The 27,298-nt window shown below is 44.5% G+C and overlaps 1 protein-coding gene across 2 annotated transcripts in view; it reads right to left on the minus strand.

Moving 5' to 3' along the window:
- Positions 1-3,036: 3,036 nt before the first annotated feature.
- The window catches only part of Cah1 (carbonic anhydrase 1), a 29,743-nt gene continuing 5,481 nt past the window's right edge, over positions 3,037-27,298 (minus strand). For both annotated transcript variants that reach the window (XM_076811448.1, XM_076811449.1), the window contains 6 exons: positions 19,612-19,812; positions 13,917-14,038; positions 10,076-10,171; positions 7,191-7,305; positions 6,252-6,430; positions 3,037-5,361 (listed from right to left, as the gene is read on the minus strand). In XM_076811448.1, the coding sequence (XP_076667563.1) occupies positions 5,293-5,361; positions 6,252-6,430; positions 7,191-7,305; positions 10,076-10,171; positions 13,917-14,038; positions 19,612-19,812 (782 nt within the window). In that variant the 3' untranslated portion in view covers positions 3,037-5,292. The remainder of the gene's footprint in view (positions 5,362-6,251; positions 6,431-7,190; positions 7,306-10,075; positions 10,172-13,916; positions 14,039-19,611; positions 19,813-27,298) is intronic.

The following is a 27,298-nucleotide window of genomic DNA, read 5'->3' on the forward strand; positions in this document are numbered from 1 at the left end:
ATACTAGGGGATGAAAAATTTTGAAAAAAATCAGAGGCATTTATGTTATCAAGGCACATATTAGAGAATTGTTTCAGATTTTTAAATTGAAAAACCAAGCTGTGAGAAATAAAAAACTACGAAAAAATGCTGAAAAATGCCGATTGTGTATCGAAGCAGGCTTGGCACTATAATTATATTTTTACTGTAAGTACGTATGATTGTTACTATTGTCCTGAATTTTTTTCAGATTTTTCAATTAGTTGCGCCGCAGTTAAAAAAAATTAAAAACCGATTTTTTCGTAGTTTTTTATTTTTCACAGCTTGGTTTTTCAATTTAAAAATCTGAAACAATTCTCTAATATTTGCCCCGATAACATAAATGCCTCTGATTTTTTTCAAAATTTTTCATCCCCTAGTATAGGAGAAATTCGGCAAAAACCTGATTTCCTATTTTTGCCCTTTACTACCCTCCGGGTGGAGATACGAAGTTGAAAATTGCCACAAACGTTTCTTTTTTAATAAGCTTTCGAATGATTCATCGTGAGTCGAATTCGGTTCAAGGGCACATTTGACCATCTTAACCGGCTATACCCTTTAGTATACCTCTCTTCGCTTCATGTTCTCCTGATACCTGGGCCAAAATCTGGCAAAAATTTTCAGAATGCACAAAATTGGGCTTTGTAACAGGAGAACATGATGTCGAAAGAGGTGGCACTAAGTAACGTTTTCGGAGAGAGAATCGAGGATGCCTTCGAAGCTGAAATTCAGAATACCTCTCTTCGCTTCATGTTCTCCTGATACCTGGGCCAAAATCTGGCAAAAATTTTCAGAATGCACAAAATTGGGCTTTGTAACAGGAGAACATGATGTCGAAAGAGGTGGCACTAAGTAACGTCTTCGGAGAGAGAATCGAGGATGCCTTCGAAGCTGAAATTCAGAATACCTCTCTTCGCTTCATATTCTCCTGATACCTGGGCCAAAATCTGGCGAAAATTTTCAGAATGCACAAAATTGGGCTTTGTACTAGGAGAACATGATGTCGAAAGAGGTGGCACTAAGTAACGTCTTCGGAGAGAGAATCGAGGATGCCTTCGAAGCTGAAATTCAGAATACCTCTCTTCGCTTCATGTTCTCCTGATATATTGGCCAAAATCTGGCGAAAATTTTCAGAATGCACAAAATTGGGCTTTGTAACAGGAGAACATGCCGTCGAAAGAGATGGCACAAAGTAACGTCTCCGGAGAGCAAATCAAAGAGCGAGAAGTGGCGCAGATGTTTCGAGACAGTGACTGTTCTGAAAATTAGTATACCTCTTTCCACTTCATGTTCTCCTGATATATTGGCCAAAATCTGGCGAAAATTTTTATAAGTATAACGGAACAGCTGAGAATTTATTTCCTTATTCAGAATAGAATACAGAAATAGCAAACAGCTCCCTCTCGCGTTCACCGGGTAATCGTCGATCTATCGGTATTACCATTTCTGTGCAGTAAAAAATGCTGTAATACCGACCTGCCGAATCGGCCAGGTCACGTGACGTGTCTACCCCCTTAAGAATAAGTAGCGACTGAGAATACCGCCCTTGGGCGTGTTTCAACCCCCATTTTAGTTCATATCTTTTATCGCTACGCGACGCTCGCAATTTCTGTGTCCATGGATTGAAAACATGTTAACAGAACCCCAGATAGCACACGTCATCTGTAAGCGGTCTTTAAGACATCTTTCAGACTTTCAAGACGTGTGCTATCTGGGGCCTTAAAAAGCAATAAATGAACAATATTCTTGCACGACATTGTGCCTAATGAGATGATATAGACCTTGACGAGACCCATGATGTAAGGACATAAGGTGTGCTCTCGCGCAGCCTTCCAGATTAACCAATAACGTGCCCTTCCCAAGATCCTCCATATTGGATTGTCAACCAATACGCCAGTTGCATTAAAATCTGGTAACGTAACAGTACGTACTGTTGCGAGTCTCGTCACGATATGTTTTATTATAGAGTGAATTAGGTGCCTAGGAGTCGTTAAGTAAACAAATAAATCAATAAATAAGCTATTTACATATTTCAACGGGCAATTTCGTTCATAGGTCCCGCCGCTAGATGGCTTCGGCCTTTGTGGTCACGAAACATTCAAATATTAAAAAAGCGTTCAAAACCAATGATTTAGAAACGTTATTACCCGATATTAATAGCGAATTCGGCAGGCACGCACTGGCACTGCACTGGTGCCAGAAATTATCATACATGATTTTGATTAGTTAGTTCTTATAAAACTATGTATCTTCATATGTATCAGAAACAATCGATCAAAGTCATGTATGATAATTTCTGGCACCAGTGCAGTGCCAGTGCGTGCCTGCCGAATTCGCTATAAGTAAAATGAGCTACAATATAATAAAATACAAGAAGAAATTCCCTAAAATATGTTATCCCTGACTATATTACACTAATCCAACTCTAAACTACCAATAAATCGATTTCAAATAATAGCTTTTAAGATTCATATACATATCTTTCATTCATTACGAAACGTTATAATTGCCCCAAAATTAATGAACACAAGAACTGCATAATACACGTACCTACGACGAATAAATCTCGAAACAATTCTCTCATGAGAAGAACATAAGATAAAGTTCTATAAAGAACAATCATTTCTAATGATGTTATTTCCCATGGAACGATAAATACTTATAAGTTCCCACTATCTATAAACTTTTCAGCAGATCGAGAAATACTGCTACCGAGTCTCGGGTAATGATACAATCAGGTATCTCCAGAGTGCATCGTCCACTCTGACCGGTTTTCAAGAGAACTCCCGACTGATTGAATTAACGGTAGAAACCAGACACACTTGAATGGCTGATGCTAAATATACAAAGTTACATACTGGCTGCGTAGAATGCACCGACTACTTAGTCACGCTAAATTCTTCCACACTGCTTCGCAATCGAAAGATCCTTCAGCGTGACAAATATAAAATTTCCAGACAATTTCACAGTCTCTTAATATATTACCTAGGGGTTTTTAAAAGGTCATGGTGGGGCCAATTAAACGTATCACCGTGAGGGGTCCCACGGTCTTTTATTTCCATTTTCATCGTTTCTTTTTGTATCACAGTCGATGCTACGAAATACAAATACAGATTACTTTTCGCATGTTCAAGGAATAAATACAGGAAACCCGGAAAGTCGCCGTTACTAGTCAACGAATGCATCCAAAACATGGCTTTGTTCACTCTACAGCGGTAAGAGGTAAAAGTCAAGTAACTGTAAAATACATGTTTCAGAGGGGAGAGGGCGGGCGGGAGAGTGGGAGCTTTCAGCACGCGTTAAACTAGCATATTAAAAGCTGACACCCGCTATTCTGGTACAATGAAGGCTCTTTATAGTCTGAGCGACGGTCACGCGACTGTACTCCAATCAGAACCGGGTCAAATAACATGTAAATAGCTCGTCCCAGCTTCTTTTACAGCCGTACAGATCGTATCAAGCGTTTCCAGCACACCCTCGCGCCGCCATTTACATTCCCCGTCTCTTCCGCCGTCCAATTCCGATTAAAATAAATTACAACAAGGCATCCGGTTAAACGAAATTGCAATATGCAACGGTAATTCAATTCATATTCGTGCCTGGAAACTTCCCGGTAATATACACCGGCGATCCCAGCAACGAATATGTTAACACGATAGAATATTATACAATTGTTACTTCACGCGGTTGGTTAAAAGGCACAGAGAGGCGCAATCTGACGTACAGTCTGTCGGTGACTCTTTGACCGCGACGTGTCGGATTAGCAATTCCGTATGTCGTTTACTGTAAAAATCACGCCTGTCGGCAAGAAGCCTCGCTGGTGCTGCGTGGGTGCTAAAAGCAGCATATTATTATACACGCTTGCCCCGGTCAGGCTTCTGCTGCGACGTTTCTCTTAAATTTAGAAGAAAAAAAATTCCGTAGAAGGAGAACTTCTGTGTTTTCCTGAATAATATCTCTGAACTGGTAGGGTGAATTATCCATGCTATTATTCTTATTAACATTCTGCTGCAGCTAATCAAGCACAATGCTCGAGTGTATTTCACCTCGCCCTACCAATATTCCAGTTAACCCTCGCCATCCGACAGCCAGGCAAAGCTTCGCAAACAGCACATCACTGTGAACACCTATTCTGGACAGTACGTCTATATGTAAGTGTATATGTATATATATATACGTATATGATATATGTTTATACATGAGTTTGTTCCTCGCTGGAAGGCGTGTTAGAGCCTTTGGGGGTCTGCCAACAGTGGACGGATCCGTTAGTGTGGAAGAAACATATAAACTATCATCTCCTTTCGCACAGAAATTCTCCGCACCCTGCTACAACGTCGCATTACAATGAAATCTGACTACATCGTAGTAATTCAAGTTTCTTCCTATTTCGGTGTTATGTATATGAGTATAGGTATGTGTGTGTATATATATATATGTATATACGCATAGGCACGTTCTCGTTTTGATCCATTAGCAAGCAGTCGCAGAAGTCTCCGAACTAATCTAGTCTCTACTCCTATGGTTAATTGTAAGCGAAATCTCGTCTGAACTACGTTTAATTGCACTTGGAATCGAAGTAAAATGCCCGCTGCCTCGGTCGGGTCGTTGCCACTGCCGCGAAACAACCACGGCGTCTACTGCCCTTATAAAATCCAACGACCCAAAAGCACACTCATGCACGGTCTCTACGTGACTATGTTCATAAAACGCTCTGTGGTATAGTGCTTTCCAGTTGCTCCACCAGAGAATCTCTGACTTGCTTCCTATCACTAAGCTTACGCCTCCCGATTATCAACGGTTCAGCCTCTTCGACGTCCTTAAATAAAGAAGTTAGTAGGAAGCTTCCATGGAGCCAGCAATTTTTAAAAACGCATCGCCTCGAGTTATCGTATCCCCAATGGCCACCCGCTACGTTCCCCCATTCGTCCAAATTCCAGCCACAAGGGCTGCGGAATTACTTTCAAATCTATACACCTCGTTTTCGTCGCCCTAGTCGCTGCCACACTCCGCTCGCATTTCTTCTTCCCCAGAGATCGTACCGGACCCGTCTGCCCAAGCGGCGTTTCTTGATAAGGCAGTTCGTGATCAACGGGAAAGCTCCACGGTACAGAACGAGGGCTGAACATCGACACGGTCCGTCGACGCAGGACTGCATGGAATCGTCGTGGCTCTCCCCTGGCCAGCCGTGAGCAGGGATCGGTTAGGGGCCGGTTCCTTCCTGTCGTTCTTCGCCCGACATCGACTGGTTCCAACCCGTATCGGAACGAAACAACCTCAGAAGCTGCCGCACTCGCGCAGCACGCGATTCCCGAGCGGCAACGGCGGACGGAAGTTGTTGATTACCTGCAACCAGAAGAGAGGCGGCCGGAATTAGGAAAACGGGGCCGTGATTCCGCCGATCTGAAATTCATTCGTCCCTGCACGCCGGGCTAAGAATATTCAGGAGGGGAAAAAAAAATCTCAGGGTGGTAGGAGAGAAGGTAGGGGAAGAAGGAAGGAGGAGAGGGCGAATAAGGGAGCTCGTGTTTTATGCAACTCGTCTGGCGACCTGGATGGATATTAATCGAGCCGACGAGAAGGTGTTCCGATCGTAGTTTCGTTCCGCCTTAATCGATTGCTGCCAGGAGGCGTTGTATATTCAGCGAAGTTTGATAAGACTGGGTGGCGGTGTTAAGTTCGAGGGGGGGGGGTGCAGACGATTTAAAGTTCTTGCTCGAGTGAATTACAAACGTTGCTGCGTTCAGGTAAAGAAGGAAATTGGAGATTAAGCTGATTAAACTGAGCGATTTACGGTGGTTTGATGTAATTCCAAATTATTCAGTTAGACGACCATAATTGGATCGAAGAAAAAAAATTGGAGTGACAAGGGTAGAGTTGCCGCTTCCACTTCTCCATTAAACAAGTTGCTTCTCTCTTCTACTCGGACATAGAACAGGCGTGTCCAGCCCACGGCCCTGGACAGCTAATAATGCGGCTCCGCAAGATCGTAAAATTAGTTTCACAAAAACAAGGTCAAATATCCCACCGGTAAACTGCTTAGTTATGTATTTATGTTGCCTTCCTTTTTTAAATGTCTCAATGAAAAAAAATATAAAAAAGATAAAGGAAGTTTCGTTGCTTATTAACTGTATTGTACTATACTGATACGCGGCCCAAGACAATTTCTCTTCGTTCAATGCGGCGAGCCAAAGGGTTGGACGCCCGTTGCGATAGGAACAGCAGAATCTAGTTACCGCTCCGTGATTCTCGTGGCAAGGACACTCTTCTCCGCGCGGGAACTTCCGCAGGTTGCGGAAGATGTTGAGCTGGTGATGCGACACCTCGATGTACTTCTTGAAGAGGATCCAAGTGACGCTCTCGTTGCAGGGCGGCGTGGTGAGGGAGCCCAAGTACGTCCAGTAGCCACAGTCGTCTGAGTGAACCGGCCGAGAGAACGAAAAAGCCACGTTGAATTATGCAGAGAGACGCGGGGCCTCGATTGAAACGAAATTCCATCGGGGAAACTATCCCCGGCGTTTTCCCGGCGATCAAGCCGCTCCATAAATTACGAGAAGCAGAAGAGCGCGTAGAAAGCGTAATCGCGTGATGGACTGACACGCGTTTTTACCACTGGCGTTTATAACCGAATGCTAATTTATTAACGCTGGGCTCGCCGACAGTAGGTGGAGACAATTATGTAACTTCATCAGCGTAATGCGCGAGAAATTTCATATTTAAATGGAACACGTGACTGGCCATTTATCCCCGCGACCTTTGCACGAATTGGAGCGGTACCGATCTCGGGGGAAGCACCTTAAATGGAAAATGACACGCTCTCTGATGTATTAAAGATCACACGGGTCTAATCTATCCTCGTGCCAGCGAGAACGCCACAAAGCAGCAAGCAAACCTCTCGCGTAACGCTTAAAAAATTCCCTCTAATTCCCTATTCTCTTGAACCAGCTGTCGCGTGACACGAATGATGCCCATTGCTTCTGAGAGTCCGACGATCACGATCCAACCACTCGATGAAAAGTTAACGATGTTTTCCAAGCGGTTACAAAGCGAAGCAACTTCTTCGGCCACTGCCATACGTAATTCGATGACGTTCAAAAGGTGACGCGGTTACACAGAGAATACCCAATGAAATCGTGAAAGGACAGAGGGAAAACAGAGCCGTTCGAAGTACTTACCGGGAAGAAGCTTGGCAGGGTCGATAGGCTCGGCGATCTCCACGACTTCGTCCTTGTGCGACACGTAGGGCAATAGGCGCGCGATCTTGTCCATTTCGACGTGGGTCTTGCCCACCTGAAACCGAAATCACGCAGCGGCTTCTATACTAAACGAGATCCCTGGCTAGCTTTCAAACACCCGCGACGAGTGCTCGGGGAAAGGTCGCAACCGTGTTGCTTCGAGCGAGCTGGATGAATGAAAAGGCTAAGTGCGCGCCGGCTGAATGTCCAGGATCGCGTGACACCGGGAAAAGGTGAACATTACGCGGAAAGCACGGTTGCAAAGTAATAATTGAAATTCCAAGACCGCTTATCGGCAATTGGCAGAGGCAATGTCGCGCGCCTTCGAGGCTTTTACAGCCGCGGAGGTGGAGGGGCCCGGCCTCTACGGACGTTGGAAAGACGATGGTTGTCTTGATCGTGAGAGACGAGAGGAGGAAAGCTGGCGCGGAGAGGCTTGTGCAAGAGAGCCCGCGGAATTGCGGTCGGTCGAATGTTCCGCGCGACTGGTATTAATGACCGCGCGTTATCTAACGATCGCCCGATGGCTCATCATTCAAAGGGAGCGGGTACAGATTATAATTTGTCGGGGTTGTTGATGCAGCAAGTGCTGGTCGCGACGCTTCGTTCTCAGTCGCGGCATTTCTAATCGAAACGCGAGATGCTTGATGGCGAAGGGACGCAGCGGCACCCTCTCAAATCAGCGGATAAAACTTACTGCCACGTGCTTCGAGGGGGAATGAAAAGTATTACGCACCGTGCTATCCGTCGGTTCTAGTAACAGCTATTTTTCTTCACTAACAAGGGAACACCGCGAGCCCGGACTCACCGATTGGAACGCAACTTTGTGGGTTTTTAGAGTGATTTAAAAGAAGAAGAACGGTGTCTTTCGTTTGGGCCCTGTCGCCCTTTAAGGGGGTGAAAATTAACCTCGAAGTCAAATTGGCACTTCCACTTTTACGCGTATAACTCTGAAAGTACAACAGATAGAAAAACATGTCGTAGACAAAAGTTTAATGGTGCAATAAGCGCTACAAACTTCCTTTAACAAAATTTTGAAAAAAGTTTTTTTCGTCAGTTATATATATTTTTTTTTAACTCTTATGCATTTATGTTCTCTCTCTATTATTCTTGTACTTTGTCATGCGTCATTGGGTTAGACTTAAAAGCAGCAAATTGCTGAGTTGCGTCCAATACTTCTCTTTATATCTTCGGTAATGTAATAAAGACATATTGTTATTATTATTATTATTATTATTATTATTATTATTATTATTATTATAAAACGTATTACTACGCGCTCCTGTGATTATGACGAACTTTGCTCGCGCAGCACTGCGCGACACCGCGTCTTCCGTGCACCAAACCGGCATCATGACGTTCCGGTGCATAATGCAACAGTTGTGACCGGAGTTCGTGCGACGTTTGCGACGCAAGTAGTCTCCTGATTGCTATGGACTCAATGAAAATGCTCGCTGGAACGGCAGAATGGAATCGATCGATTGCGCAATAATATTTCTCGAATTGCACGGCATCGCGCTGCCCCGCGGAGACTGCAACGCGTGGCATGCGTTTGCTCTCGTCTCGTGCGGCCTCGACGCGCTCAAAACGAGTTTAATGAGCTCGGAAAAGCCTGGCCGCGGTTACGCAATCGAGTCGCTCGATTTCATTGAAAATCCCTACCGGACTACTCGCTTGCGAGTTTCCTGAACGGGAGGCGCTGAGATTCTGCTGCCGCCGAACGAAGCGGCGCTGTCTGTGATCTCCGATTCGATTCGAGCCGACCTCTGAATGCTCACGAGGCGTGGATCGCGCGAAACGGAAGCAATTAACGCGAAACTACTTCGCGCAATTCTTTGCAACGCTGTCCAGCACAGTCTTACCTGCCGTTCCTCCTTGCTCTTGGCGCTTTTGCATTTACTTCTCCGCGATTCTACGCTTCTCAGATTTACTTTGCAATCGAAGCTTCCGAAGCGCTCCGTTTGCCCGGCTCGGACTCGCGGGAGTTTGGCGAAGGGAAGGCAGTCGCCGTAGCGGATCATCGGTAGGCAGCGAGCGTTTGAGAATTGCGTGCGCAATCTTCGCTCGTCCTCGCGGCCTCGCGGTATCAAAGCGGCAAAAAGAGAATTTCACTGCGCCTTCGGACGAGTTGGATAATGCACGCTCGACGCTTACGTAAGAAACGCCATCGACTGATGATGGAGAGCAGCGTCACTGTTACGGATTCTGCTTACGGAGCTTAGCAGCTTATGTAAAAAAAACTTGGGCGGCTATAAATATGTGCCGATCGGTACGGTGCATCCGTACAAGAGGCATAAACAGCGCGTAAACGAATTTACCAAACTCTAAAAGCCGCTGAAGGCTTAAAGCTATCGCGATGGAAGAGGACACGCGAAGGAAATCACGAATCAATACCAATCAACTGTACTTCTGTGAACTGGAAATTGGAAGTCCCGCTAGTCGACGAGTACAAGCAATTCTTGATTCTATAAAAAAAAAGAGTATCAAAATCAGAGTGCCCAGAGGTAACGCGTTCAACTAGCCGCGACGGAGCTCCGCCGTTACATTAATAAGTTAATTACACGTCTGCCTGATCGTAACGTTAGCTTTCATGAAAATTCTAAGCGTTCAATTAGCTCCGATCGCGTTATGGGTGTCCCACATCATCAGCGACACCGTTATCGGTCAATTATCGTCCGCCAGGAACGGTGACTCGCGCTTTGAATCCGCTTCGCTCCCGATGCAAAGGGAAACTCGATCCAATGAGCGGTTAACGCGAAACCGAATGAAGCAGGAAGGAAAATCCGAGTTCCTGGAAACGGTGTAATGGATAAATGATTACCGACCTTCAGAAAGACACCGAGAACAGCGAGGCCATCGGATGCTTTCGCGGCTTCAGCGAAGGTGTTGTACTTGCTGGTGTTCCAGTGCACCAGATGCAGCTGCAACAGAACAAGCAACGAAATTACCTACAGCCACCTATTTTTGCGCACGATAAACAGGAAACATGACTCCGACGGTACACAATTCCCTGACGATCTGGCTCTCGGAATTTTCTCAGCGATCAAAGCCCCGGACTTCTCGAAATCCTTCCTGCTGTCGCTTGCGTCACCGCGATTACCGTCCAGACTTAACGAACGCTAATGATAGGGAAACTACACCCCGGCGATCATTAAAGGAGTCATGCGATCGAGAAGAAAGCTTATTGTCCGCGCCTCCGTGGATCATTAAACCGTCCAGGTGTGTAATTATTAGAACACCTCGGGAAACATCGGTGGAGCGCGCGTATACCAACGAGCCTCGTATTGTGCCAGCGAGCTGCTCAAACACCAGCGAGATAAATTCCCGCGTGGTTCTCGCTGGTTAAGCTCGCGTTCCAGAGCGTCACTGACAGAGCAAACTGTTGATTAACAGGTAGATAATCGTGTAGGTCGAAAGTGGCGCATCCCGTGATAAGGTGACGTAAAATATTTGTGCAGCAACGGCATGTGACCGCTGCGCTAAGCTTCCGTCGCAGTACCCATTCAAATACACGTAAGATAAGATAGAAATTTGAAGTTCCCTATTTTCGAGTCGCCATGGATGCTTAACCGGCTTGCGGATTAAAGGGTTACACCTAGTCAGGCGGCCGCAAAGAGGCGAATGTTTGTGAATTTTTTTTTAAGAAGCGAAAGCGTATATTTTCACAAAACTTTTTGCGCTTAAAAGAGCAACGTTTAAAGAACATTGGGTAATTTTTTCGTAGAAAAGTATTTACGTTGAACACCTGATTTTTGTCGCGCGATTTTTGCACGAAAAAATCAGGATTTCAACTTTAAATAGTCGCCATTTTGTTTTAAATTAATATTTCGGAAAATCCCCTCCGCCAAACTGAGGATGCATTAATATGTTAACGAAATCTTTTTTGTATTTTGATTTTAGATAATCTGGCTTCGAATGACAGTGCTCACCGCAAAATTAAATTTTTAAAAAGGCTTCTTGGATGTGGATTGTTATTTTATTATAAACGTAAATATTTTTCTACGAAAAAATTACCAAACGTTCTTTAAAGTTTACTCTCTTAAATGCAAGAAGTTCTGTAAGAATATATGCTTCTGCTTCTTCAAAAAAAATTCACAAACATTCGCCTCTTTTCGGCCGCCTGACTAGGTACAACCCCTTAACCCGAGTCGGGGTAAGCAAAGTGGAATGGACCACCCCGAGTCAGACTCGGGGTAGCGATATTCTTCATAACTTATGAACCACACATTGTATTAACATGAACTGGAAATTGAAGCTAAATAACTAGATATAATTGTCAGTAACATTATCCACACTAATGGAATTTCTTTTTGCAAACTTTCGTTCGTCCAACTATTGTAAAAGAACGTGACGTGGTGAAACCTACGAAGAATGCAAAAACAGTCACTAAGTAGTTACGTAGATTAAAAGTAAGAATGATATTTTAGGAGTTCTTCAGCTTTAGGAGTTCTTGGCCGTTGTAGCAAAATTCTAAATGGCGCAAATCTCGAAATATTCGGTTTACTTACGCGAAACTCAGTTTCCGTTTTTGCAACAATCGCCACAAATTTAAAATTACTATCCCCAAAAACTATTATATTAACTGGAAGTAAATGCTTTCCACCGCAGGAAAAATTAATCCATTTCGATCCCGATTTCTGCCACCTTATCGCGTCCGAGCACCACGCCCAACGCCTATCGTAAAGCCGTTGTTCCAAGTTTTCCGCGAAAGCCGCGCGTTTCTTGCACGCTCAGAAAGAAGTGCATTTTCTCGGGTGCTTGTGCACGCGGTGCAAGCGCATCGGCAAACGTGCGTCGCAATTGAATGCAGGGAGCACCGGCGAACGACTCCTCGATGAATTCGAATGCGAGCACAGCTTGTCAGTCGATGCGTCGCTTATTTTTTTTTCCTTAGCTAGCTGGAAGACGAGGCACGTTTGCCGGGCAAGTTCCTTGCCCTAGAAAGTGTTTGAAGACGCTGCTTCGGGAGCGACTCGAGGACAATGGCGATGGGAGCGAATGCTTCGGCTAGCTCTTACGTAATTCGATTACGATTTCCATACGAATGCTCGCCTGAATGGGAACGGCAATTATCGTAATCGTTTTCCTTCGTGTTCTGCGTCCTTTAAACGTCCGAAGCATGCAAAAATACATTAGCGCGCCTGGGAGACTAATTTTAAGAAAAATGTACAGCTTCGATTGTCTCCTGTGTAGATTAAATATAGAATTGTTTAAATCAGTAATCTCCAGAGGAGGATTTCTACTCGAACTACCAAAGTTTATCGTCCACGTTGGTTATAATAATAATTAATAATAATTCTTTACTGCACAGTAGACTTTACAATAGAAAACATATAAAAAAAAGCGAGAAAGAGAAAGAGGAAAATGAAAAAGAATAGTTAGATTTGAATAGCACATGTAACACTAGAGGAGTGCAAAAGGCGAGGTGCAGCTGTCAGCTGTTATTAACCTTACCATTTAAAGCTACTTAAAACTAAAACTAACACAATAGAGTACAAAAAAGTAAGCGTATACGACCAAATAACATAATCAAAAGTTAGAACTAACATCGTATGCGTGTAGTTGGAAAATGACAAAAGTAAGAGTTAATAATTAATTGTTAATGCTGATTAGCATAAAATAATGTCACTGCATGCTTGGAGGAAGGATTATGATTCTACAGGCATGTTAAGTAAGTAAGTGCCCCCGGTCTCGGGAAAGATGATCAGGTTTCCAGAGCCTCCGATAGGAAACCATTCATCTTCCGATGGCCTGGTCACTCTCGAAGTCACGGACAGCGGAGTGCGCGCGTTCGAGCAAGGTCGAAGCAGCCGTAAGTTAATACGGATGGATCGTGACGCGAATCATGCTCCGCGAGAGTGAATGATTATTAACGATCCACTGCCAGTCGACGCAGGCTACGAATGTCAGAGAACCCCGGCTGACCGTATATCCCAAGTGTGTCCTCTTAAAGTCGTTTAACAGCGCGCTCTTGGCGTTCCAACAGCTTGCAGAACTCTCGGCGCTATAGTTCCGCGCGAACCTCGCTATAGCGGACGCGTTTCCTCGGAGGGATCGAGCTTCGCGTACAAAGCAAACGCTTTTCTAAGGGACCAGCAGCTGGGGCGAAGCCTGGTTAGTCGCGGAAGATGGGGACCGAGTACTTTGCCTCGATTAAGTTTATGGCTGGCTTAAGTTTTATCATTGCTTCTAGAGTTAATGTTCCAAGATAAACGAGCGGGCTAATCACGGTCGAACGAAGTGAGATCTACTGTCCTGGGTTTAACCCTTCGTGGGCACACATTTTTAAAATCACAAATTGGTCACACGGGGTTCACTTTTTCAATCACCATTTTCGTATTTTTAAATCTTTTAACTTTTCAGTGATAATCGCACGTTCGTAATACTTATACAGTCGTGGTCTAATAGTCATTTTCTAGAAATGTAAATTTTTATATGATAAAATTTGTAGTTGAAAATGAGCGATTTTTCACGGTTGTCGGAAAAACCTGATTTTTTAATTTTCTTTTTATTTTTTTATATTTTTGCGATAAATTTTTCGCAGAAAAATTCTTCCCTTTGGAAAGCGTAGAGGCGCGACATTTCAACTCGAAAATTGCTCTTGGGGTGCGGTACACCCCGTGGGACCACGAAGGGTTAAGAGTAGTTGTTAGTCAGCATACACACCTCTCCCGCGAACGCCTGTCCATCCACGGTGTGCTCGGACCCTCTAGAATCGCTGCAACCCCAATGGCAATGGTACTGCTCGAGCTTGTAAACGTCGTCCATCAGGGGGCCACCACTCAAAACTGCAAGCAAACATTGCGATTCCATTTAGGGACATAAGTGCTCGATATCAACAGAGATCTCAACGACCACTCTCAAGTCCCTGCAAGTACTCGACATTGAAATTCACTTATTTGGTCAAGCTGGCTGGGGTTTTCCGTCATTATCATATCGTTCTTACATCATCCACCTTTAACGGGACATTCTACTATCTCGGCCGAAAAATCTGCCACTTTTCGGTGATGGTTTTTATAACGAAATAAACACTTAACGTTTTCGAATTTCTGGGGGTATATTCTACCACTCTTGAAATACAAGAAAAAATCTTTGTCGTTTGTCTATTTCATTTGTTTACGTAAATATTTCGCAGTGAAGTTGGCGGCTTCAGAATTGCTGGCGGTTGAAATTTCGGACGACTGGATCATCGGAAATAAAAAAACCAAACATATTTCTAATTCGCAGGAGTATGGTTATCTCGCTTTCCACGAAAGAACAATTTTCAACAGAAATTATTAAAATGAGAGGTGATCAAAGTCGAAAGTACCGAAAAAGGGTGTTTCTTTTCTGTTTAATAGATATAAAATGTGGGGAAATATTAAAAAATCTTAAGATATTTGTGGTTAGCGAGATAGCCATACTCCTGCAAATTAAAAATATGTTTGGTTTTTTCTATTTCCGATGATCCAGTCGTCCGAAATTTGAACCGCCAGCAATTCTGAAGCCACCAGCTTCCCTGCGAAATATTTAAGTAAACAAATGAAATAAACAAACGACAAAAATTATTTCTTGTATTTCAAAAGTGGTAGAATATACCCCGTGAAATTCGAAAACATTAAGTGCTTATTTCGTTATAAAAACCATCACCGAAAAGTGATCGATTTTTCGGCCGAGATAGCAGAATGTCCCCTTAATCTGCTACACCCTATCGACGCGAACGTGTCCAAGGAGAAAGGACTCTAAATTTAGACGAATGACAGAGAGATGATAGCGTCTGAAATTCGACGCGGCTTTTTCCACGGAGACACGCGAGACGAAAGCAGACCGTTTGATCGCGTTGGATTACAGGATACCTACGCTTGATTAGCCGAATTACGTGAATGACAGTAGTGGTGGGGCGGTAATGGTATCAGCGACGTGGCTCCGGGCCTGGTGAATGCTCGTTCATCCGTGCGCCAGTACAAAGGAAGAAACGAGGCGGAGTTCGAGGGAGAGATTTATTACAGAGGGATTTTATAGAAGGCAATGTACGCTAAGATCGACAAACACAGTGGTGGCTCCAGATAAATAAATTGCCAGAGGATTAGCTAGGGGCAAACGTTTTCTTCTAATTGTTCCTCGAAGTGTCGCTCAGCTCATTACAAAGAATTATAGGCCGAAGAACCGAGCCTCGGGTGATGGGGACTCGAAGCCAAGATCTTCGGGGATCCTCCGCGGTACCAACTCCACCCACGCCGACCCTCCCAGGCTACTTTTTCCCAAAGCCTACATACGTATACCGTCAAGGACCCAGTTCCTGATCAGAACGCAATTCCTGATCAGTTTATGAAAATAAACCAAATAATAAGCTTATTATGATACAAATTTATTCCAACAAATTACTAAATGACTATGAAGTACTTTGATATTTATACGCAAAATTTGATAGCTCATAGTAAAACGTGTGAAGGTGATCAGAAACTGCTGCCTTTGCCTTTTTCACTTACAAAGTTAAATTATAAAATAATTATTATTGTGTGCGCACTTTCTTAAATACCAAATAAAAGATAAAACACAGATTTACTAAAATAACAAAAAATCGTTTAAATTTGGTTAAGTCTTCCCTTCACACGTTTAAAAACCCGCGGTAGTTACTCTTAAGTGATCAGGAACTGGGTCCTGGACGGTACCCAAACTAACGGGGCGCCACTTGTCTGCCAAACGCACCGTAGGCGTAAATGCCTGCACTCTGCGGATACTATGAAAGAAACCTGCACCTGCTACGTTTTCAATCGTTTTAATGGAACATCGCGGTACCAACGATCCACGACCTTTTCCGATGCAGTGTCAACGACCAGCTGAACAGTGTTTACCAAAGGCAGAGAAGTGGCTGCGACAGGTAGCGGCATTTGTCAGCCATCTCCTACCATTTGTCATCGTTATCAAAAATGGGGCAGCGGTTGGTATCGCGCTGCTTTGTTATCGTCCCATCGATTCCCTGAAATTCTGCTCTATTTCTGTCGCGTAAACGGTTTCGTTCCTGCCACACATGAGCACGCATAATGCGTCACGGCACGGTCGTCCTCGTTCCGAGAGCACTGGAAGGCGAAAGCCACCTTTTAAGCGTCACGGAACAGCTGTCGAAGCCTTCGAGGAGAGGCCTCCTTGATCAAACGTACATTGCTACGTGTGCCTGTTGCTACGACGATGACTGTGTTCCACTGTGCGCTATCAGTCCCTATAAACCGTAGTTACTTCGCTGGATAATCCGATGATCGAGAATAAACGTGGTTCTCTGTGGTAATCGAGGGTGAACGTAGCACTGAGTGAATTGGTAATGAAGAATACGCGCGGTGCAAGGGTTCTTAAGGGGTTATGCCTACCTGCAAGGTCTCAAAACACAAGTATTTTCGGGATTTTTTTTTTAACAAACTTGAAGAGTTTTTTTAAATAAACTTGTATGCATTCGAAAGTGTACATGTGAAACTACTTGTGGTAATTTTTTCGATGGAAAATATAAATAAATAAATAAAATATCAGCGATCTCCCGGCAGCGATGTTTTTTTCAGTAGTTTGCGGTGACCACGCTAATTCTAACCTAGTTCAACTGAAATAAAGAATTCGCGGGAATTTAGTTAGTATATTGGATTATCTTGTCCTTGATCGTTCATTATCCCAAAATATTAATTTGCTACGAAATAGCGGCTTCTCATAGCAAAAGTATCGATTCTCACTACAGAATCGCGCTCATGTTTCATCATTTTTCATTTGTAAAATAAAAACAACGCAACGGAAACGAAAAAGCCACGATTAAGGACAAGATAATCTAATATACTAACTAAATTTGGTCGAATGCTTTATTTCCGTTGAACCAGGTAAAAGCTACAGTGATCACCGTAATAAAAAAAAACGCTGAGGGAAGATCGCTTATAATTCCATTATTTATTTACATATCGCATTGCAAAAAAACTACAAGAACTTTAAAATATATACTGTCGAATATGCAACCGTTTATTTAAAAACTTCTGCAAATTTAAAAAAAAAAAATCCCGAAAATACTTGAGTTTTCAAACCACGCAGGTAGGAATAACCCCTTAAACACTCTGCTTCGGATAATCCCTCGAACGTTACTTCACCGCCTAAATCCTTACTCTAATCACCTTGAAGCTACAGTCTTACATCACGCCCGTTACAGCATTTCATTAACACCGCGATATGCATTGCAGCAACAAATTCTGAATGATAAGATAACGACATCCGAACGAGCTCGCGAATCGGAATAATATATGCGTAAATTGTTTGCTCTCCTTCGCTCGATGACGTTCGGATAATCCGTGTTTTACGCACCCCCGCTGATCTCTGCTATCTCCAGCCCGCCGATAAAAAACATCCATGGCCACTTCTAAATTAACAAAGTTTACGGCTGCTGCGACTAATTGCTACCAGCACAGTAAAATCTATTTCGAGATTAGGATTTAACGCGGTGTCGTTACTGTCGCGTGGATCATAACAGCGTCGGCCCCCTAATCCTCTAAATGGCGCTTGATAATGGTCGCGACGAGGGGAAACTTTTACAGCCACTAGACTCGCGTTTCCAACGGCGAAGCTCGAGGTCTGCCCGTTTCTAGCGAGTTCCTGTTAAACCGAGCCGCCTCTCGCCGGCGTCGGAAATGGACGATTAGAGGCGCGTTTCGTGCCCTGCTCGTGCAACCAATTAGCTTCAGCTCGCGGTTAATACTAAAATCCACTTCGAACCGGTTGAGATTAAGTCCGTCGCTTTTCGCGAGCAAACATTTGGGGCAGGATGCTTGGCAGCTGACGCGTTGAAAGTGAAGCGACATTGCACACGGCTTTTCAAATAGTAGACAATTATTATTTGTCCGAACTGGGGAGCAGCTTTTCGGGAAGCTTCATAGACACGTCGAGTTTCCTAAAAGTTGTTCCGAGCAGGGTGAAATCGATTGAAACCGAACGATCGATGATTTATAGCGGCACAGTGATTGCACGCGGAAGGGCCTCTCTTCCCACGAAATCTTGAGGGGGTTGAGACCGTCGAGAGAGCAGCCAATCCGACCGGGGACGTATTTGCATTCGCGGCCGATCTGCAATTCCAATGCTGCCGATCGCAATCGTTCCTCCAGGGTATGCGCGTCGGACTTTCAGGTAACGAACGAGTTCTTAGTCTCGCATTTAAATGCACGAACCTGCCGCACACGACACGTCGCGTTTCTTAACCCCGAAACCTCCCTCGCCCTGCACACCGGGTGCTAAGTAATATTCGATCGGCCTCTGTTTCACTGCCGACGAGCGCGACTCTATCATAAGCTCGCCTCTTTGGTCAACCAGTGCAAACCACCGTTCTGCACCGCCGCGAAACCATTAACGAGCTTGCTCGAGATCGTTAACAGACACTGTATAATTGATTATCGATCGCTTCGCCCGCTGCGTGATCGCGGACGTCAATTTTGCAGCGGGACTCGAACAAGTCTACCTGTATCGAGTTTTAGAGTTCTAATAGAGCATGCAGGGCGGGGGAAAGGGGTGGTTTAGAACGAGGCTAAGTGGTTAAATCTTCACTAAACTTAATGAAACTCCTGCTGATTAAGAGATCGAGAGATATCGTTAAGCTAGAGTTCTAATATTGCATTTAGGACGGGGGAAAGGGGTGGTTTAGAACGAGGCTAAGTGGCTAAATCTTCACTAAACTTAATGAAACTCCTGCTGATTAAGAGATCGAGAGATATCATTAAGCTAGAGTTCTAATAGAACATTCAGGACGAGGGAAAGGGTGGTTTAGAATTAGGCTGAGTGGCTAAATCTTCACTAAACTTAATGAAACTCCTGCTGATTAAGAGATCGAGAGATATCATTAAGCTAGAGTTCTAATAGAGCATTCAGGATGAAGGAAAGGGTGGTTTAGAATTAGGCTAAGTGGCTAAATCTTCACTAAACTTAATGAAACTCCTACTGATTAAGAGATCGAGAGATATCATTAAGCTAGAGTTCTAATAGAGCATTCAGGACGGGGGAAAGGGGTGGTTTAGAATTAGGCTAAGTGGCTAAATCTTCACTAAACTTAATGAAACTCCTGCTGATTAAGAGATCGAGAGATATCATTAAGCTAGAGTTCTAATAGAGCATTCAGGACGGGGGAAAGGGTGGTTTAGAATGAGGCTAAGTGGCTAAATCTTCACTAAACTTAATGAAACTCCTACTGATTAAGAGATCGAGAGATATCGTTAAGTTCGCTCGAATTTGTCTGCACGGCCGAAATAACAATATCGATTACGCTGAATTTCCACAGATTCTGGGAAGTGGTCGCAATTGGTAGCAAGCGAGTTAGCCGTGGTTGATTGCTGTTCGAATGGAGGATTGAGAGGAAACGAGCACGGACACTTACATGTGCCCTCGCCATCGGTGTCCACGCGCCAGCAATAACCCGGATTAACGAGCTTCCGGGAAGCAGTGGCCGGATACTTCCATCGCAGGGGCTTGCTACTTAGAGCCTCGTGGTCGGATTCTACCCGATCGGTTTCGATGTTCACCGGGCTCTGCCTGGAACCTGCCGCCATTGGGAACTTCGTCACCCACGTGCTGGGTCCTGTAACGAAAGGAAAGCAACTGGTCAACACCGAAGTATAATTCAGACACCTCTATTCATAAAGTTCTGCTTGATTTCAGTGGAGTCGCCCGGTTGGACACTTTGGGCTGCTGAAGGTAAAAGTTAGAGCGAGTGAAAGTTGAACTGTCGAGTTTTCGGAAGAGTTAGAGTAGATTGGATTCTCGAGAAGTTACGGTGGAATTCCATCTGGCGCGTCACGAAGTTAGAATAGAGTTAGACCAAGATGGGTACCAAGATCAAAGATCAACTTCCACAGATTAAAGCTCAAAGAGCGACAAAAGCTATCTGATAAACAACGACATTCTCCCTGAGATTTATTTAATTCCGATAGTTCAACGTAAATAGTGGCGTGTTTAGACGCTATAAATAATTGGCAGATAATTTGCATCGCGAGGCAACCTGTTTCCACGATATTTAAAGTGACTCCGCCTGCAACAGAGCATGATAATGCTATAATCATTCGGCGTATAAATATTTAATATGTACCTGCGCGATTTCATTACGTGAAATAGAATTGCGAAAGTGTAGGATAGCATCGACCGTTGCTCACGCGCACCCTCTTCGCGACTTCGATTTCTGTTTTTTCTGAATCCCCGGGACACCGATCGAAACCGGAGCGCGTCATCGAAATTAATGGAAATTCCACGATTAGATGATAATTTTATCGGGTATGTTAAATGGAAATTGCTTTTTTGTCGGTTCCCCAGAGTTGCGAGGATACGATTCGTCGCGCGCCGAGTTGCTAAAGATAATATCACCGATAACAAATGTTTAATAAATGAATTTTGCAATCCTACCCGGCAGATAAGATTCGACGCGCTGATAACGTTTCGAAGGTTTTCCCACCGTGGATTTGTCGCGCGATTTTCGCCACTAATGCGGAATAATTGTATTTATCATCAAACACATCAATTACCCGCGGCAAATGTTATCTTTCGATCTCGCATCGAAGCTGTCTTAAATCGAGCAAACATTAAACAATCGTGTAAAAACATGAAAAGCGTTTCAGCATTAATCATCGAAACTGTCTTAAAACGAGCAAACATTAAACAATCATGTAAAAGCATGAAAAGCGTTTCAGCATTAATCGTGCTGCGATCGAATTCATAATTAAAATAACAATGTCCCTCTACCACCTGCAATTACAATTTAATACTCCAAGCCCATACTTCGCTATTTCGTACAGAACAATATACTCTCGGCAGTTATTTAAATTGACAAGCGTGCCAATAATACCACTGCAACGTGGCCATTATGCAACGGACATTACGACGTGCGTTACGAAAAGTAGCACGTTTCGTTTTTCTTACGATAAATCAGCACTTTTCAGTTTGCCACGAAAAGCAGCACATCTCATCGTGTCTGACGAATATTAGCGTGCTTGGTCATCCGCCGCGAAAAGTATAAAACATATTTGACTGCTTATCCACGAAGAATAGCACATTTCGTACTTTGCGGCGAAAACTACTTAGCGCATTATCCTGTTTCGCCACGAGGAACAGCAGGTTTTTGGTTCCACTGTAGAAACTATCACGTTTCGGCGTGTGGTTAGTTTAAATTGTCGATGTGCATTTTGCACCGAAGAATCCAACTTTTGAAAATATTGTTTAATAAATAATAACTCCATCGGATCTCCGAAAGGAAACCCGCATGAAAAATTGAATCTACCTAATTTAAGTACGGTATTTTAATGTTTAATAAATTACCGACTTAGTACTAAATAAAAATCGCGTCGGAAGCTATTTACGTTGACGCGCTGGATGTTTCGTAACCATCCAAACGGAGCATGCTACTTTTCGTGGCAAACCGTTCAAACGTGCTAGTTTTCGAAAACCGAAACGTACTAGTCTTCGTAACAACGAAGGCAAACGTTCTGTTCTTCGTGAGAAAATTGAAACGTGCTACTTTTCGTAATTATAACAATTTCGTCGATTATATCAACAATGGTGAGCAATGGTTACTATAAATCAGATAAATTATCGCCTTCCTTAAGAAGCGCATTACCACTGATTTGCGTCACGTGCTGCTGCATAAGTCTTTCTTTATCCCGACACGCGATTCCGATATTGTTTGCGATACTACTGCATCTAACACGATCGGTGTCCTTCGATTAACTCTACTCGCAAGCGTGGAGGAACTAGCTCCATCTTTGTCCCCTGCGAAACGAGCGCCTAAGATTACAGTACCTTCGAGTCGTAATCGTTCTAAGTGAACCTTAAGCCGCGTTCCCGCCCGTGTAACTGTAGGGCAGCAGCAAGGGTTGATCGCTGGAATCAGCGCACGACGTTTATGAATAATCTCGAAGCTGGAATTTCTGTTCAATTGTACCAGGGTGAAATAAACATCGGCCCCGGATACATGCAGGTCAAGGGGAGATCACCGACGCTGCACCAGCGAATTTTTATCCGGGGAGAACTTTGACGCGATTTGACGAAGGAGGATCAACAGTGCTATCGCGGTATCTGTGTGCATTACGGGAAAAAATACAGCTGTTCCCCGCGTGGTTCACAGCTGCGAGGCAGCACGTGATGATGACATAATACGAGCGACGCAACTTGCAATTATACGCACGACTCGCGATCGGCGCGCGCCATTAGTTTGCGAAGCGTCTCTTATAGGTCTGCCGGATCCACCATCGCGTCTCAGCGCGATGGAATCGCATCTCCTCTCGACTCCCCTCGAACAAGCTTCACCGTGTTTTCCCAATTAATAGAAGTCTCGCCCGTGGAAACTGAGACATTGCGTTCTAATTCTGCGGAGCGTTGAACAGTTACGTGAGCCACGAAAGTCAGACGAGCTCCAATGGTTGTGGGAAGAGCAAAAGTGGCAACCATCAAAAGAAGAGCGGACTGAGTAGATCAATTCACTAGAGCACTCCCATTAAATACACAAACACGTACTATAGACACTTGGAAATAATGCGCACTCAGCGATAAAGCACTGTGTGGCATTGCAACTTTCTAAACAGTACTGAAAGCGACCACCAAGCATCGCGGAGCAACTCTGTCAGATGCACTCTGCGACTGCACACAGCCTCTTTGTCCAGTGTTTATTAAGCCAAGCGAACGTTTTGGCGGTAAAAGCGTCCACGCTGCAGCGAGCAGTGCACAGCTTTCGCGAACAAGTAAAACTGGAGAAGTCGACAGGTCTATATATTATACTTGGACGAAATCTCGCCCATGTATCGCTGCGTCCATCAGAGTCCCTCGGACCATGTCAAAACGAAGACCAAATGGGTCAAGCAATTTAGCTGCCGTGGTGCATAAACACCAAATATATCCGATCTACAGACTTAAATCCACAAAAGCAAGCTACTTAGGTATATAATATTCAAGATCTGTCGAGATTTCACCCACTCCTCGAGCCTCGCAAATGTTTATTAATCTAGACATATTTAAAGCTCGCCATACATAGTATAAAAACAATGCCCGCGTACCTTAAATCAAGGGTCGGCAACTCGTTACTTAAGAAGGGCCAAAAAGTCGTAAAATTCACATTCTTTTACTATCAGAAGAGCCGTAGAAATTTAATAAATATATATGATATAATAAAAAATTTGCAGTAAGTATATTAATTCATATTAGGCGGCGTAAACTTTGCAAATTCTTTTTATTCCTTCAAGCATCAAAAGAGCCATAATATGTTACCGATTCGGTAGATCCCCTGTACAGTGTTACTGTCACGCAAGATGATAAAGAAAACAACCTCACGTCGCTTCCAGAGGATCCTACTGACCGCGATCACAAAGCTCGCCGCGCTCACCGGAGAAAAATAGCGTCTCGAGGTCGTCGAGATCTGTTTGTTGGTTCGTTCAACCTTGCCGAAGGAGCCAGGAGAAAACGCGAGGCACAACACCGAGCCGATCGGCGACCAGCGAGGGGGAATCTCTCGGACCCTCGTGGTTGCTTCTCACGAAACTTTCTCGAGGCAAGATTTGTCGCCCGTAACGCGAGCCGATTACGCGTGAAAAATATTTGTACGCCCCCTTCAAACCCGAAAAGACGCGACCTCCAGCCACATGGCGAGCAAACGCGAAGCTTACGACCGGGCTAAAAATATATCCACTTGCTAGGACAGTCTCTCCAAGATTCAGAACTGCAAGGTCGCGTTGTCCAAAAGCGTGGTCGTCAATCGCCGCAAACGATGAACACGTTTTGCGGCCAGTTTACCCGTGGAAATAACAATTCGCTTCTTCCCAGAATCGCGTGAAACAGGCGGAATGTTTAATCGCATTAGTGGCTGGCTTTGGTTGGATTCGCGCGTCACGCTTGGCCGTGATTATTCTGCATACGATCGTCCATCCGAATGCATCCGTCTTGACGAGCGACAGCGATACGCCTTTTAGGGGAAGCCGGATGGAGAAGAACACGCGAGCCTTCCTGTTTGTCCCATTGTCCGCCATATCTGGCAACGATTCGACTTTACACGGAGGGTGATAAATAATTAATAATCTTTGCGATACTTGATCGATGTCAATTCCGAGCGAAGTGCCAGGCAGGCGCTTTTAAATGTCTGCCGAATAGCTGTTAGTTATCCGCGAATCAGAATTGCCGCGACAGTTTTATGGATGATTCGGTGACTGAACGCCGAGGCGCAGTGGAATTACGAGCTTCGAATACGAATGCCTCCTTGACGTCTGCTTCAACGAGATAGGGATAATGTATTGTATCGAAAGTTTCATCTAGCAGGGAAACCGCTGAAATCGATACAGAACCGCGGGCGACCGAGACCGATCCCCGACGTCTATAACGCGTGAACCGTCTCCTGTCAATAGAAACCATTAATCTTTTAACGTATCGCTTCTGTTCAGCCTAGGGCAACTTGCTTGCGGTCTATAAGCCGAAGGAAGTTACCGGGCGACGCCAGAGGGGAGCCGTGCTATTAGAGAAACTCCCATTCACCACGAGAGATTGCTAATAATTTGCTGACGGTGCTTCTCACGAAATTCGCGTCAATCAACAGCCGCATTGTTCCCCCCTCGGTTTCTCCTCGGCTGGAGCCGCCGGCAGCCGTGGAGCACTCGTACAAGTTGTCCATAGTTTCACGGTAAATCGCGTCAGGTTTGTTTCTGCGTTCGTAATAGTTGTTGGGCCTATCGGCGACCAAACGAGAACCCGATCGACTGCCTCGGGCTTGACTGCGACGCGTAAATAAGGGGACAGGCAGTTGCATCATTGAACGGGGACGTTCAACTCTCGGTCCTTCTACGGCGAAATTCCAGCCTGACCCGAATTTTACATCGCGCCCCGGCCGAGGTAGAAAAAAAAAGGCGCTCGTGTGGATTTCAACGGAGGCCTTCTGGCTGTCGCGAGCGGTTAAAAATGACTTTATCGGGGGATTTCTTTCTCGCCTGGCGCACAGCGCAACACGTGTCCGCAATTAAAGAGCGCGATGGGCAGCTTTTCTTTCAGCTCTGCGGAGCGAATATCGCTTACAATGCTCTTACGTGGAGATGTATCTCCGCGATTCTAGCAAGATCCGTTGGATTGTTGGTAACAATTGCGTCAGCGAGAAAAGAAAAATGAATTTGGTTACGTGTGACAACCGCTGACGAAAGCAGTAAACAAACTGTCAGCGGACCCATGGGTCTGTGAGTGTTTGTCTATAGCTGACTGACAGGGTAAAACGCAGAACGCAGACCTGTTTCTTTATCTCAGATCGCAAAGGACTTTTCGTACCGTAAACTGGGGGAATATTGGCATACGCCGGGGTTACATTTTACGTCAGATTAGTAAAACTTAACCTGTTAATGGTATTTATATGATGTGCCAATGTTACGAGTAGATTTTAGTTAAGATGTAAAAAATAAAATAAAATAAATAAGTTTAAGTGTCAATGTATCTTACTGACTTCAGATTAGTAAAACTTAACCCGTTAATGCTATCTATATAATGTGCCAATGTTACCCCGGTACGGTAACGTTTTTAACATGCATTAAAGAAGGAAAAGGACAATAATTTTATGCACTTTGACACTTGTAGTACAATCACAAAAACTGCAATGTTATGATAGGATACTTAACCCTTAACTGGTATCTTGGGGTCGCTCATGACCCCAGGCACGCAAAGTTCGCTGCAAAATTTTTGGTTGCCTAAGCTTGTAAACTGTTTTTTTAATTAATTTTATAATAATAGTTTAACTTTCTAGGTTTCTATTATTTTACACATTACCTAAGAACAAAATATTCATAGAGGTTCATTCAGGATCAACTTTACAAATTTCTGTGTCCTTTTTTATTTGGGGTCTGCCACGACCCCAGTATACCAGCCACGTTTGCCAAAAACAGTATACCAGTTAAGGGTTAAAGCAAATGTAAACATGTTAATTTTTACATTATAAATAAAATCTTTCAAAACCCTGCCAATGTTCCCCCAGTTTACGGTATTGCCTTTGCGTTTTCTCTTCACTTCGAGTCTTGCCATCGGTGCAGTACGACGTTCTTCCAAGCTTAGTTTAGTAAACGACAGTTTCAAAGGAATAAGTATTTTGTGGTTTGTTCAGCAAGCCATTTCCAATAAGATCCACGTACGAGCCGCGAATTTAGAATGGACGCGGTTGTAGTCGGGCCGCGCGAGTTAGCGCTGCCACCGACCTCCGTGCTTCGTTCTCCGACCCGCTAATGAAGTGGCGAGTAAATCGGTAAACCATGCGCGCGCTAGATTCTGCCGGAGCCGCGGGGCTGTGTACACAAATGGAGCATCGGTCGATAAGTTTCGAGTAACGTCGAACGACCGCTGGATCCCAGGCCTCGATGCGAGCGGCACGGAGGTGTTACCGCCGACCTTAACGTCCCGTAATGGCGCGCTTCCGGCCGTGATCGAGCGTCACAGCCATGGGGGAGAGTAAATCCGACCGATCGCCATTTCTCGGTCGGATCCGCCGGCCACGCACACGGCCAGAAAAGCAAACGACTTAATCGCCCATCTACACGCCGGCCAAGGAATTTATGCAAATCACGGTATCCGCCAGACTTCGCAATTGCACTCGCGCCGGCTCAAAGATAGCGCTGACAAATTGGCCCCAGATTAAGGGCATTTCGGAGAGGCATGCACGGGTAGCCGGGTAAGGCGAAACGAAACTGGGTCTGCGACCCCTAAAGTGCCTTCGTGTACGTTGCCCTCCGCTGTGCTTGCACCTACGCGCGTCGATATCGTCCTGGCTCCCTCCAGCGTATTGGTATCCCACCGCACGATAGGCGGGCGCGTTTGTTTTTCCACAGGCGAGTAGGGGCAAGCAGGAATTTTAGGATGAGTCGCGGCTCAGCCGGAAGGATCATTTGTTTGTCTTGGAACCGATGTGGCGACCAAAGGTTTCCTTTAAAGTTTAGAGTTTCAAGCTTCCACGTGAGGGACACGTGTGAGTAGCCTGCGCATCGCGCGACCCACAATAATAATAATAATAAAAATAAAAATAATAAAAATAATAAAAATAATAATAATAATAATGTTAAAAAGTACTTAGTGCT

This window comes from Andrena cerasifolii, chromosome 4, assembly GCF_050908995.1.
Source record: "Andrena cerasifolii isolate SP2316 chromosome 4, iyAndCera1_principal, whole genome shotgun sequence".
Lineage (NCBI taxonomy): Eukaryota > Metazoa > Arthropoda > Insecta > Hymenoptera > Andrenidae > Andrena > Andrena cerasifolii.